The following is a 14,797-nucleotide window of genomic DNA, read 5'->3' as shown; positions in this document are numbered from 1 at the left end:
TGGGGTCTTTAAGCTTAAGGAAAACCATTCTCACCAATCAGCATAAAAATATCACAAAAGTGGCCCATACTGTCTGTGAACTATATTCACTTTATTTTCTTTATATGGAAAATAGGAGCCAGGATAGACTTCAAAAATTGACCTTTTGTGTTCCACTGACAAACAAACAAACAAACAAACAACAACAATAAAAAAAAAAACAACAGCAAACAAACAACAAAAAAAAAAAAACAGAATAAAGTAAAATAAAAACATTCCTATGGCTTTGGGACAATGTCAGAGTAACATGATGACAACATTTAAATTTTTGGGTGAACTATCCATTTAGTTGTAACCAGGCATTTCTGCAAAACGTAAAGTGAAACATGGCTGGCACAGCATCATAAAACAGCCAACACTGTGTCTAAATTGCAGTTTACAAACTGAAATGTCTTGGACCTTCCGCGTTCGCAAAGTGAAATTCATCATAGTTGGGTAAACTATGGCGGTGATCAGGAAGAAAAGTTATAACCAATGCCACTACAGAAACACACAGATTTGTGTTTCCATGAATCTCCAAAAGATGATGAACTTTGTATGAGCTTGGTGGGTTCAGGCAATTAAATGCAAAGAAGATAACTTTCTTATCATTCATTTGCACCACTGCCCTCCTGAGACACACACAATAATTTAATTAATGATGTTTGAAATTATTTTAAAGGCAGTTTCCATTGCACTGATATCAAACAAGGGGAATCAACATCTGAAACTTGTATTTTGGTTTGCAGGAAGCTCAAAGAACATTCTGTTGTGTTTCAGTGGAGGATACTGTACTATTGGAGACACTATCTGCAATTATGAATAATTTGCTATTGTTTTCCCTGTTGTAACAAAACTTCACAATACATATTATATATTAGCATATATTTACAAAGACCCAAAATATAAACTAAATAAAAACTTTTTTATATATATTTTAGCTCTATAGTAATCCAGGAACTTACTATGTAACTCAATTTTTAGTAAACAGGTAGAGTAGAAGTTTTGTTTAAGCCACTGTAATTGCACAATTGACTGGTAACACCAAATATTGCCACTAGATGGCAGACTAGCCTTGCTTGTCTACATTGCCTCTGTAATTGGTTTGTCAGGGACTGCAGTTCTTTCATTTAAAGAACTGTTTCATTACTTCCAATCAGTATTTATCCTCCTTTTTTTCTTGCAAAAGGTCAAAAGTCCAGTGCTCAGTCAGCACTCACCTCTGGGGCTTTTGGTGGGGGAGTTTTTCTTGCCATTGTCATCCACAGGGAAAAGCCATGCGAACTGCAGTCCCTCTGTGTAACCCTATCCAAATATTAATACCCATTAAATCCTGCTGGGAATATATCCCTTCGTTCCTGGTGTTGAAAAGAATAACTTGATTTTCTCATTGCATTCCTCCGCCGGTTGAACTAACAGTGGTGTGAGGCCATGCTAGGGAGGGTACACAGAGTCAACAGCCACTGCGGTGGCAACCAACTTTCAATTCCCACCAAAAACATGCAAACTTTTGTGTGAAATATTTGGGGTAAAACTGTAAATGCACAGGGGAAAATAGAAAATTATTTATTTTTCACAAAGATATTATTAAAATAACCTTAAATGAGCACCAAAGTAAAATTGCAGCATGCAGTATCTTAGATAAACATTTACATATCACATTTATGGACTGAAGAGATTTGTATTCTGTAGACAGCATGTCTCTCTAAAGACCTGCTGGAGTGACTAGTGTTTTTGGGAGATGGAAAATGTATTATCATCAAATAGTATTGGTAAATTACCATGGTTACAGTCCATCTATAATTTGCTAAATAAAATACAGTTTGCTCATATTGCAATTAGCAAACAGTGTGATTGTCTTGGCATAGAGAAAGTACATTAAAGTAATACTGCAATTAATAGAAAGTTGAGCTTGAATACATACACACAATATACATTTGAATGCTAATACAACAGAAGCCCTTACCCCCTATACATTTAACCATCCAGCCAGATTCCCTGACATAAGTACACGATTTTCTTGCATAGTTTCTTCACAATATAATGTTGCAAAACATATAACAAACAAACAAAGGAGCAGAAAACACCACATCTTTCTAACTTACTGACAGTAAAGTACTGAACATATTGTAAACAGCCTTGTTTGTGCCACTAGCTTTCTCTTAACAGATATCATCACAGTTTTACCAAATATAAAGTATTTCCACTGCACTTCCTGTGTAATGCTTGGCTTGTCTATAGCAGAGGGTCCCAGTATTGTTCTCAAGAGTGTTAGCACTCACATTGGTTGGCTGAATTCACTATTATAAGTTGAAACAACTTTTAGGTCCATTACAGCCTTACTAACTGCAAAACGTTTTCCCTGACCTGAAGAAATTCAATGTAAATGAGATCCACCAGAACATGCTTCTCTGATCCACATTGTGTTATTGAAAAGCTTTTTTATCAATACTCATGGGTCTCTCCAAATTGCTTCCAGTCTTGTGTAGTTCTAAAATACATTTGTGGTCCTCAAGCGGTGGCTTTAGAGAGCTCATGAAAACATAAGCAGCAGCACTGGTAAACTGATGAAGACATTGGTAACTGGTTAACACTGGTAATGGAAATGCTGGTGCATTTTGCCCTCCATGTGTGCATGGGAGTGTGTGTGCGTGTGAGTGTGCAGGTCCGAGTAGACCTTGGTATAAATCTTTGAGGGACCACTGAGAGTTGGGGGCCCCATTCCCATTAGTCTCTGGTTGGGTATTTCAGGGCCGATGCTGCTGGGCATGCTGGGTTCTTTGTCTGGAATGTGGTGGTCTCGATAGGTCATCGATCTGGGAGGCAAAGCGCTCTGCCGCCTATGACTGTGACACAACCAGAGCACGATGGCTCCAACGATGAGGAGGGCTGCAGCAGGGATGCCAATGATCAATGGCCAGGGAAGTCCGGGGCTAATGTGGCGAGGAATGACTTCCTTTTCCACCTTGGGATCTGTGAGAAAACACAGCAATTTAGAAATTACATACAAGTGGAGAGAGGCTCAAAAGGAGGAGTAACATACCACAGGTATGAGGTTTTTTTGTTTGTTCTGAAAATCATAATGCCACCCAGAATTGATTGAGGAATTATAGGAATTACAGACCTTTGAACACTTTCTTCCAATTAGGAATTACCAAGTAAAGTTGATGAGCTATTTTTAAGGATTGTAGGGGTAATCGTATGAGAGTCTATGCAGATTATGGAAACATGCAGGATTTGATTTGGCATATTTTTTTGCATGTGGGTAGTTGACAAATGAACATGAAGATTTTAGATTAAAATGTATATATTTGTTTAAAGGAATTTATATGTTTTAGATGCTGCAATCGGTCATCATTTCTTTTTTTCTCCCCTATTTGGAATACCCAATTCCCAATGCAAACTCCTCAAGGTGGTGTAGTGACTCGCCTAAATCTGGGTGGTGGTTGACGAATCTCAGTTGCCTCCACGTCTGAGATCGTCAACCTACACATCTTATCACGTGGCTTGTTGAGCGTGTTACCACAGAGACATAGTGCATGTGAAGGCTTCACGCTATTCTCCACGGCATCCACGCACAACTCACCACACGCCCCATGGAGAGTGAACCACATTATAGCTACCATGAGGAGGTTACCCCATGTGACTCTTCCCTTCCTAGCAATCGGGCCAATTTGGTTACCGCTCCCCCGACCGGTTTTCCCAAGGTGTTCCTCATTCCCTTGTCTGCCCTTGTGTATTTAAGCCCTTGTTTCCCCTGGTTTCTTTGTCAGTCTTCACATGTGTTGTCATGTTCTGTGCCTGGTTTCCTGTGTTTTGTTTCCTTTTATTAAGAGTTACCTTGTTCCTCTTTATTTTATTAAAAGCCGTGTTTAGATCCGATTTTCTCGTCTGCCTCATCACAATGAGGTCATGAAAACTGCATACACAATAATAATAATAATAATATAAATTGACAAATGCTGTGTAAAATTGTATTTCCTGATCAGCAAAATATTTAATCCCCCAGAGATTGTACATGATTCAGTGTTAGAGACAAAATTGTATAGTCACCAATATTGAATCAATTTTGACCAATACGGAGTCAAAATTGTTTATGTTTGCTTTTATTTGTTTATATATCATTTTTTATTTTTTTGGCAATATGTAAATTCATGAGAAGTAATTTGTTTTTAAATAGACCACAATTATATACTACCAATATATTTAAATGATATTTCTATCAGTATTGTTCATTTTAATAATTTTTTGCGTTCCACAGTTAATCAACAGGACAGTTTCCACTTTTTAATATGTTGAAAATATTGGCGGTGTATTGACTCGCAACAATCTGAGTGGCAGAGGACGAATCTCAGTTGCCTCCGCGTCTGAGATCGTCAACCCACGCATCTTATCACATGGCTCGTTGAGCGCGTTACCGCGGAGACCTAGCACGTGTGGTGCTTCATGCTGTTCTCCACGGCATCCACGTACAACTCATCACACAACCCACCAAGAGCAAGAACCACATTATGGCGACCACGAGGAGGTTAACCCGGCGTAACTTTACCCATTCTAGCAACCGGGCCAATTGGTTGCTTAGGAAACCTGACTGGAGTCACTCAGCATGCCCTGGATTTGCAACTCCAGGTTTGTTGGTCTGCATCATTACTTGCTGAAACACCCAGGCCCCTACAATTTTGGTCTTTGTTTAGGTATTTTTGAAAAACCCTTAGCCATACAGTATCTGTAGAATAACAGTGTGTTTGCTTTGTCAAGCCAACATAATGACTGTTTTTTTTCTTGAGGACAGTAAAAGGTCCTTGTAGACAGTAAAACCACTGCTTGTGTGTCTACAGTCTTTAACTAACCTGAAAGTACAGTGAGGTAGGCACTGCGAAAGCTGTAGCCCATGGTATTAGCCCCAAGACAGATATACATTCCAGCATCCTCTTCCCGAGCTTTGACGATGGCCAACTTGTTGAGGTAGGAACCATCAGGTCTAGACCAGACGTCCCCGGTGGGAAGCACCACAAAATGCTGCCCTCCTACCTCCAGAGTGGAGTTATAGCGCCCCTCAGTGCCAGGGTCAACTCGCTTCAGCCACTGGATCACTGGCTTCACATCACTGTGAACTTTACACTGGAAAGAGGCTGTCCCACCAAACTCCACAGTCGTGTTGACAGGATGAGTACCAGTAAGAATAGGTTTTGAGTTGGTGCGCTCTGAAGATAAAAAAGATCAGAATGGAAAACTGCCATCATTTTAAATCCTCTATCCACTATGCATATCAATACAAGTTGAAAGAAAAAAACTGAAAAAAACAAAAAGATCCCTGATACAGCATCTCTTGAGTTTCGTATGGAATGTTTGGTTAATTGCTGAAAAAACTAAAAACAAAAAAAGCAACAACAACAACTGAATTGTCCAGTGTAACCATCCAGTGTAATGGTACTATAACTCACCAATTACATCCACCTTATAGGTGGCATTGATGTGCCCAGCTACACTGGAGACATGACAGGTGTATTTGGCACTGTCCAGTGGCTGCAGATTCTTCAGAGTCAGAGTCCACTGTGGCCGTTTATTGTGGTGCAGACCGGGAAGCTGGGTCTGGTCTTTCCACCATGTAATAACCGGTTCTGGATTGCCACTTGCCAGACATTTTAGTCGAACTGTACTGCCAACAGGCTGCTCTAGCACTCGCCTACGCATCTTAGCAGGCTGGCTGAATCGTGGCTTCACTGCAGAGACAATGAATACATTTAAAGCATGAGGCTACAACAGGATGACAAAAAAACTTTCTTTTAGGAAGCCAAATCTTAATCAGTGATGAAATTGTGTTAAACCCTGGCAAAAACAAAGACTGAGCTGGTGAACTCATGTGTGGAGTAACACGTGTAAAGGGCGTGTATGATTAACTAACCCAAAGGGTCCTGCAGGATTGGCTCTGCATTTGGTTCTGGTGCAGTTGGTGGAATTTGGTTCTGTGTCACGGCTGCATCATCTGAAAGATACAATCCAAAGTGAAAGAGTATGAGAAATCTTTACTGCTACCAGACTAAACATACTTCATTTTAGTGTTCCACAGAGATTCTCTAAGGAATGGTAAGATTTTTAAGAAAGAACAATCTATTATAGAAAACAATTTCTATAATACTTCACTACAATAATAGAATACATAAGATGTCTTCTAACATCAACTATTTCTAATACTAGCCTGTAAAAATGATTTATTATTATTATATATCAACATTATCAGCTTTGAAGCACCTATATGTTAGCATACCAAAAGTGGACAAAATGAACTTTTAGCCGATGTACACATTTATAATGTACAGTTTTTCTCTTCTGGGAAAACGGATCAAAAATATTAATGACTTTTGCTTCACTACATAGATTTTTGTGACTACATAGCTGGCATGACAAAATAATTTTTATAAAAGGCAATTGAGAACTACAAAAACTTCTGTGAAGACAGCATCTTGCAAATGTGAGTTGAATGCTGTGAATGTTTTTAGAAGAAATTTAATTAATTTAATTAAGTAAGTTTCATTCAGCCAAAAAAAATGATTTTGATTAGGTCAAATCAATGTACTGAAGTAGTCTTAACTCAACTTTATTAGTTTTGTCATGCTAAATTCACTAATGTTTAATTTATTACATTTTCTTACGTTGGTCCAACATAATTTATTTTATTAATCATTAGTATATGTGAGGTGAGCAAGCATAAGGACAGTGAAACTGTTGCACTGTCAGTTTGATAGCAACTGCATACAGTATATAGCTAAACAGCACTCAAATCAAACTCCACTTGAAATGAATAGTCCATCCTCAACCCAAGAACAAGTGCCAATCTTCACCACAATGGTAACACCTAATCCCCTGCCTAACAGACACTAATTTTGAATACAAGAACATTAAACATCATCAAATATCCTCCTATTCTCATCTTGCTCATAAATGCATAAAATACAATTTTATTTTAACATTTGTTCTCCCTATCCAGTCCCATGTGAAGCATGCTGTAAAATGGAAATCCCCTGCCCAGTTTCAACAATGCTACAAAAAGTATTCCTGTAGTCCAAACTCAAATGGATTAAGTCAACTTCAATTTTACAAATGTACTCGGATAGAATGCAATGAAATCAATGTTCCAGAGTTGTGTTGCCTTAGATCATTTTAATTAAGAATAAAAAAAAACAATATAAACCACATAATTGAAACCACTAAAATCTTGTTTAAGATTAATAGTTTAGATATTGGTCCATAAATCAGCGGTCAGATGTTGCTCTAGCAATATGAGCTCTTTCATCTTCACACCCACTATTAATGGCTGCAAGTGGTGTCATGTAAATCATGTTGAATGAGTGGGACAATGCAAAGGCCAACATTGGTGATATTTATTTGTAGAGCCAACAGAACCCCTCTGTGTGAAAAATGTGCAATACTACTTGGAGCTCAGTGGACTGGGAGATTTGTAAAGGATAGTATGTTTTGCTTTGGAACGTATGAAGTTTTAGAACTCTATGGGAACGATAAATAGGCTAAACCGGCGTAATATTTTAGAGGAGTTTGTGAGGTGGAGGTGAGCAAACACTGCAATATTGTTTCTTCTCTCCAGTTTACACAATTCTTAAGACACAACACCATGTTGACTTAACCCTGGACAGGAAACCAATTAACTGACTTTAACCTAAACTGTGCAGACAGAGCTGAGAGCCCTGCTTTGTTTGGTAGGACTTTCACTGGCAAGGCACACAGGAATGCAAAGAGAGCCCATTCTGACTCCCCCGAATCCAAAGCAGACAGAACAACTTCACACATACACAACATCGCAACATCTTAATGTAAACAACATTACTAATTCTGGGCAATCCCAAATCAACAAGCCATGAGTCAACATTATGGCAACAAATGGTTCTCAAATGCATAGGTGATGAAACTACTAAACTAAATACCTTCTGAATTCTTTCCATAGCTCTGTTCAATCATCCACATCAGTGGTTGAAATACCTAGTACTTCACTTAAAGGTGAAGTGTGTCATTTTTTCGCTGTTATAATACATTCTTCTATTCCTAATTTTGCAATTTTGTTTGTTAAAGCTAATATCAAATGACATACTTTACCTTTAAGGAGATAATGTTACTTTTATCCCATGTGTGCCACAGTTAAAGGCAGACAACAGGCTCACTATGAGTATGAACATTTGGGTACCATATACACTATTTGGTGGTCTAAGGTTTGTCAAATAAATGGTAATAAATACAGAGGCTCCAGCTGGTACCATTAGGAGATGTCTTATTAAAATTTTATGCATTCCTTGGAGAAAAAAGAAAGAAACATGTTTGAATGGTTGTCCCCAGGCCTGGATAGGTATTTTAAGTGGCTCGAATTACACAATAAAGATGTTGCATAGAATTCATTTTTTTATATGAATGTCTCTACACTACCAGTCCATAGTTTTGACACCCATGATCTTAAAAATCTTTCATCTTAATCTTTTGACCTAAAGGCACGACCAAGGTGGCATCACTCACAGTTGAGGCATTGCTGTCAGGAAGAAGTGCTAGAAGAAGATGTAATTGCTGCTAAGCAACAGTAGATGAATGTGGAAACAACATTAGTGGATGTGTAAGTCAAAAGGAGGTCTGAAGATACCTGTATTTGTATAACTAGAGTCTGAAGGAATATAAAGCTATCTTTATTAATCTAAACTAGATCTAAACTGTAGATAGTCAGTATCTCATAACAGTCATAGCACGCATGCTTCAATCGCCTGTGTATGCACACACAGTCAACTGAAGTATACTTTTACAGACACTAGAACTGCATTTTCTTTCACCCAAAATTAGAAAATCATAATAACCCGATTCAGAGCAGTCTGAAGGTTTGTGCCGAATTTGGTGGATGTAGCTTGAAAGCTCTAGAAGGAGTTACAATTGGAAATTTTGGCCTTTGTTTAAGGATTTTGGAAAACCCCCAATAAGCTTAGTGGATAACAATACATTGTTTTTTTCAAGCCAACATAATTACATTGTAAGTTGATGTGCTGAGGGAGGCCACTTTGAAGAAACTAAAATGTAAGATTGTTTTATATTGTTTAACATTTCTTGGTCACTAAACACAAACGTAAGTATGGGAATTATGGGTTTGACTACTATTATTAAAAAATGTGAAATAAATAAATAAAATAAATACAAATAAATTAAGAATGAGTTTGCGTATGTGTGCCAAACCTTTGTGTACTTGACACAACAATGAAAAAGTTTCTAATGACTTTTTAGCGCAGAAAGCCAATTTGTTTTCAGAGTCTGTTTTTCTACAGTTTGCGATGTCCTGAGGCTATGTGTATAGCTGGCGTGGAGAGCTCACCACACCTTTGTCCCTTCTAATCCTCATGTGCTGAACTCTGGACTTGCTTTCTCACTTCAGGCATTCAGACAGACCAGGTCAAAGCCAGCAGTGTTTTCACCAGCCTTTGCTCCATTGGTAATGTTGGCCCTGGGGTACAGGAGCAAATGTAAGCCGCAGGTGCTCAGAGAAGGAGGAATATTCAGCAGCAGAGAAGTGGAAGGCCAACCCCAGACTCTCCATTCTCTGGTCTGTTGAAGGGTGAATTCTCTTAACAGGTGTCCAAAATGGCAGACGTTTTTCATGACAAAGCATTTAAAAGCTGTGGCTTGCATGGGGTATGGGCATTTTCTAATGGATAAATGATGTTAGGGGAAAGCCAGAAAAGTCAGCTAAAGCTACTCTGACAGACTGAGACACTCCACGTGCACGATCTCAGCGCGCTTACTCTCACAAAGTATCAATACATTCGATACTGATGTTGTATCGATAGTAGCAATGCTCATAAAAAATATACAGTACAAGTGTTTTATTTAAACTAGTGATTTTATGATTTAAGACAAAATTGAATGTGTATTATGAGCTTCGAAAATGAAAATCTATTTTTTTCTTTTCTTATGTATCTGTCCCTTTGTTTTGTTGTAATTGTCAGCCATATCTCACAGTGAAATCGGAAACAGTAGATCGACTTATCTTTCATCAAAATCGGTATACGTAGACCGAAATTTTTAAACACTGCCCCCCAAGTGGCCAAAGCAGTAAGTGTTGTAGGGTATATGGACATGTGTGAGCTCCATTTATGTCCAGGAGTTCGCGCCAAAAGCTAGTAGTGAAGCAAGTTGGTTTCAGCTTTACAGGACGTTATACAATGAAGAGAAAAGCACATATTTATAGATTCTATCCCCCAGCCCAAACCTTACCTTAACCATTAGTGGGGTAAAAAGTAATGTAAGAGGGAAAAGTGAAACCTTTGAATCATGCTTGTCATGGCTTTGAACCTAGTCTCCCACTGCCAATCATGCCAGGTGGAAAGGTAAACACATTGAAACAACTGCAATCAGGTCTGATAAGAATGCTTCATGTCTGCGTGTTGGCATACAGTTGCTGAACCTAGTGTACTGAAACTATTGGAAACATCATGCCAACTTCATGCATGATCATGTTGGGAAATGTATCCATTCACATGAATGCGTTTTTGAGTCTCTCTGTGTTCTTTTTCTTTTGTTTTTGTAAACTTGCGCTAAACAGACATCTTTGACCGTTGCACAGATCCAGCTGTTTTTTTTTTTAGAATCTCATGCAGGAACATGTTTTTTCAACACACCCTGTCAGGTAAAAAAGTACATCAAATTTTTAAATAATGTGTCAAGACACATGTGCTCTGTTATAATTGTGACAATGTCTCTAGATTTTATAGCGCAAGAACGGGTTAGGTTTAAACGGCCCATAAGAAAGAAGCTATAAAAATAAAACATTATTATTGTTAAAAATGAAGTCTTTGTAAATAGTTGTGTAGTATAGGAGCTATTTTTCATTCTGCTCATTTTACTGCACAGAAATAGTAAAAGACAAAGGCAGTCAGACAGCACTCCTTCAGAGGAACATAAAACCGAGACACTTCATATTAAATAATGACGACGCTAAATATGACTTTGCATTGGGTTTGTGAAAACATTGATTATATTCTATAAGTGTTAAATGATAAAAAAATGTGATAATTTGCAATTTGTGCCAATTACATGTTAAAAATTAAGACTATCAAATATTAAATGGTTATAATGATCCATTTTATTGTCAGAAATATTAAAATATTTTCATATTCTGGGAACATACACTCACTGAGCACTTTATTAGGAACACCTGCATACCTACTTATTCATGCGATTGTTTAATCAGCCAATCATGTGGCAGCAGTGGAATGCATAAAATAATGCAGATACCGGTCAGAAGCTGTCAGTTTATCTTCACATCAACCATCAGAATGGGGACAAAATGTGATCTCAGTCATTTCAACCGTGGCATGATTGTTGGTGCCAGATGGGCTGGTTTGACTATTACTGTAACTGCTGATCTCCTGAGATTTTCACACACAACAGTCTTTAGAGTTTACTCAGAATGTTGCCAAAAACAGAAAAACATCCAGGTAGGTAGGTTACTTTATTGGTACCCGTAGGTAAACTAGTTTTACAGTCTGAGAGACAGGACATCCTTACAACTTTGTTGACCACAACATAGCATGCAACATACAAAACATTAAAACATATAAAAACAGGTAGTAACAAAAAGAAAGGAGGAACAGAAAACAGTACATGACCAGATTGCTTATGCATTTTGTGCAAATAATTTTACCGTTTGATTAACAGAGTGATTGCCGCTGGTACAAAACAGTTTTTAAATCTTGTGGTTCTGTAACCAGGAACTTTTAGCCTCCGTCCAGAGGGGAGATACTGGAATTCCCTATTCAGAGGATGTAGGCTATCTTTTTTGATAGCCATAGCTAGCCACTGTAACTGTTTAGCATACAGGGATGCGGGGTGCAGCTGGGGCTCCCCAGTCAGCTTACTTGACCATTTTACAATTTGGTTTAGGCGATTCTTGAGCTTAACTGAGACACAACCAAACCATGCAACTAGGGAGAAAGATATGATGGTTTCAATAAAAGCATGATAAAATAACGTCATCATAGTATGTCTATTTTAAAATGGTACAATTTTCTCAAACAGTATAGACGATGTAGTCCTTTTTTACATCCAGCCTCACAATTCTCCTGAAAATTTAATTTAGAGTCAATAATTGTCCCTAGGTATCTATAGGATTGTACTTGATCCACTAGTTGACCATTTATAGTTATAGCCTCATATCCTGGAGTTTTTCCAAAATCAATGTACATATCCTTCTTTTTGGATATGTTAAATTGAAGGTGCGACTCCTCACACCATTGGACAAGGTCTTCAATTATTGGACCATGGCCTCTATAATTTTTATGGAGCAGACTTACTATGACGGAGTCGTCCGCGTATTTAATAATGGTCCTATTTACATATTTGCTCTGACACATGTTTGTATATAAAATGAACAGAAGGGGTGAAAGAACACACCCCTATGGAGAAACTGTAGAAGAGCAAAGCTGACCAGACAGAGCTCCATTCACCTTTACTCTCTGTGTCCTGTTTGTTAAAAAATCCAAAATCCATCCAACAAGATTAGGACAAAAATCAAATTGCTCAATAATACGGTTGGCTAAAATATATGGTTGAACTGTATTAAAAGCAGATGAAAAATCGATAAAAAGAATTTGTGCATGGGACCCACTTCCCTCAAGATGTTTGAGGAGCAAATGAAGCAGAGTGAGTGTGGCATCTTCTACACCCCTGCGTGGCCTGTAGGCAAATTGCATGGGATCCAATGCATGTTCAGTTATCCTTAAAATATGTGGCCTTATCAATTTTTCACAATTTTTCATTAAAATTGAAGTGACAGCGACAGGTCTAAATTCATTTACAGTTTTAGAACTACTGCATTTTGGAACTGGGACCACTACCACATCCTTCCAAATTTTTGGTACATGTTGCGTCTGCAGGGATTTATAAAAAATATATTGGAATATGTGACTCGGCTCTCTTGTACATGTTTTGATCACACGCCCACAAATCATGTCCATGGCTTTTATTAATCTTTGTCCTACTAAAGACATTTTCAACATCTTTATATATGATGTTGAAATGTTGATTATCCTTGAGTTGAGTGTTGGAGTCCTTGGACCTCCTGGCTGAAATGAGTGATTGGCAGTTCTGTGGATGGAAATGCATTGTTGATGAGAGAGGTCAACGGAGAATGGCCAGACTGGTTTGAGTCTGACAGAAATGCTACGGTACAAATAACCATGCTGTACAATTGTAGTCATCAGAACAGCATCTCAGAATGCACAACACATCGAACCTTGAGGTGTCTTTATTAGGACCATAGTGTTCCTAAAAATGTTCTCAGTGAGTGTAGGTGTCATTATTGGTATTGATATTGGCTATATTAGCCTTGAAAGTATTAAGTAACATATTGAAAATTAAAGAGATCCTCTATCCCAAGCACTTTAAGTCCTGGCTTAGGTGTGGGAGAGGAAAATGGCTATACAGCTCTAAAGCAAAGGACAGGGTCCCTTTTACCTCTTCTGCAGCCCCATAAGGATATTCTCAGAGAGGGGCATGAGGGGGAAGTGTTGCCCAGAGAAGGTGGGTTTGGTCCAGAGAGATCCAAAGGCAGCCAGCCCAGCAGCTCACCTTACAAATGATCTTCATGTGGACTCAGTGTTAATAAGGCTCACATATTATTTTTTCCAACTGGGACGAACTTGAAAGCAGCGCCTTCAAAAAGACAAATTTTCCATTCATACATGTGCACTACATACATTCCAGTAGTTCTGTTATATAGAGTTCCCCATGCATGGAAAATTATTTTCAGTGATTTTCATCGATGAGGGGAACATCTAAATAAAAGAAACACAAAAGGAAAAAAGGTCTTATTACCTATCATCTATCAAAGATGTAGGCTTAATAAAATCGATGATCATAGAGAAACATTGCTGAGTTCTTTTGGCTGAGAGAACTGCTGTATTTTCGAGGTAATAATCTGTCACTAACTGAAACCATGCATGTTCCAGTAAATCAAAGGAAAACAGTGCCAATGCCGTTTGCCACAGTAGGTTTATAGTACTAAGAAAAAGGTGAACTGGTACATTTTGGCTTAAGTTCCAGGTAGTAAAAGGTCAACTTTCAAAAACTTCCCGGTCCTTTGAGTCCTTCCAATCTTTTATATTTTTTTGTGCTCAAAATATTTATGAAAACGTTGAAAGAGAAGAGGGGAAAATAAAAGAATAGATCAAACTAGCACATATCCTGCCAAAAACAAACAAAAAACAAACAAACAATCAGATGGGTAATGTAGGTAAGCTCCCGTACTCTTAGAAAACATGATTTGATATTTATCTCAATAAGAAAAAAAATATTTTTACCAGCTTTACACACACCTAATTTTCATCTATATATTTGGCATATCCTTATGAGTGCTGATTTAAGTCTGAGAGGCAAATAAGAGTGTGTTGGTAAATTCAAAGCAAGGAAAGACGGTAATTAGAAGTCGCCTTGTATCTTTTATAGAGCCATAAGTGGTGTGCAGCAACAGTCGTATGACGATTCTTTTCTTCCCTGTTATGAGTGAAGTGGGCCTGAAGCATCCTGCAATAGGGTCAGACCCAGCCTTTGGCCCCTCTAATGAGGTCGATGAAAGGCCCTTTAATGTGGCACCCTGATGAAGGTGGGTAATTTGCATCCTTTTAGTTTAATGAAAACCTTTGCACTCCCTGCAGCTGAAAGAAGGCTCAGTTGTACTCCATGAAACCAAAACCATGATGCAATTAAGTTCTGGCTTGAATAGCACATAGTAGGGAAAACA

General features: G+C 38.1%; 1 protein-coding gene across 1 annotated transcript in view; it reads right to left on the bottom strand.

The window, feature by feature from the left end:
- Window positions 1–656: 656 nt before the first annotated feature.
- The window catches only part of LOC127660027 (fibroblast growth factor receptor-like 1), a 59,632-nt gene continuing 45,491 nt past the window's right edge, over window positions 657–14,797 (bottom strand). Inside the window, exons 4-7 of the mRNA XM_052150077.1 lie at window positions 5,924–6,004; window positions 5,463–5,741; window positions 4,869–5,222; window positions 657–2,991 (exon numbers count right to left, since the gene is read on the bottom strand). Coding sequence (XP_052006037.1) covers window positions 2,606–2,991; window positions 4,869–5,222; window positions 5,463–5,741; window positions 5,924–6,004 — 1,100 coding nt within the window. The 3' untranslated portion in view covers window positions 657–2,605. The remainder of the gene's footprint in view (window positions 2,992–4,868; window positions 5,223–5,462; window positions 5,742–5,923; window positions 6,005–14,797) is intronic.

Source organism: Xyrauchen texanus, chromosome 19 (genome assembly GCF_025860055.1).
Source record: "Xyrauchen texanus isolate HMW12.3.18 chromosome 19, RBS_HiC_50CHRs, whole genome shotgun sequence".
Taxonomy (NCBI): Eukaryota; Metazoa; Chordata; class Actinopteri; order Cypriniformes; family Catostomidae; genus Xyrauchen; species Xyrauchen texanus.
This window is presented reverse-complemented; position numbering and strand designations above follow the sequence as displayed.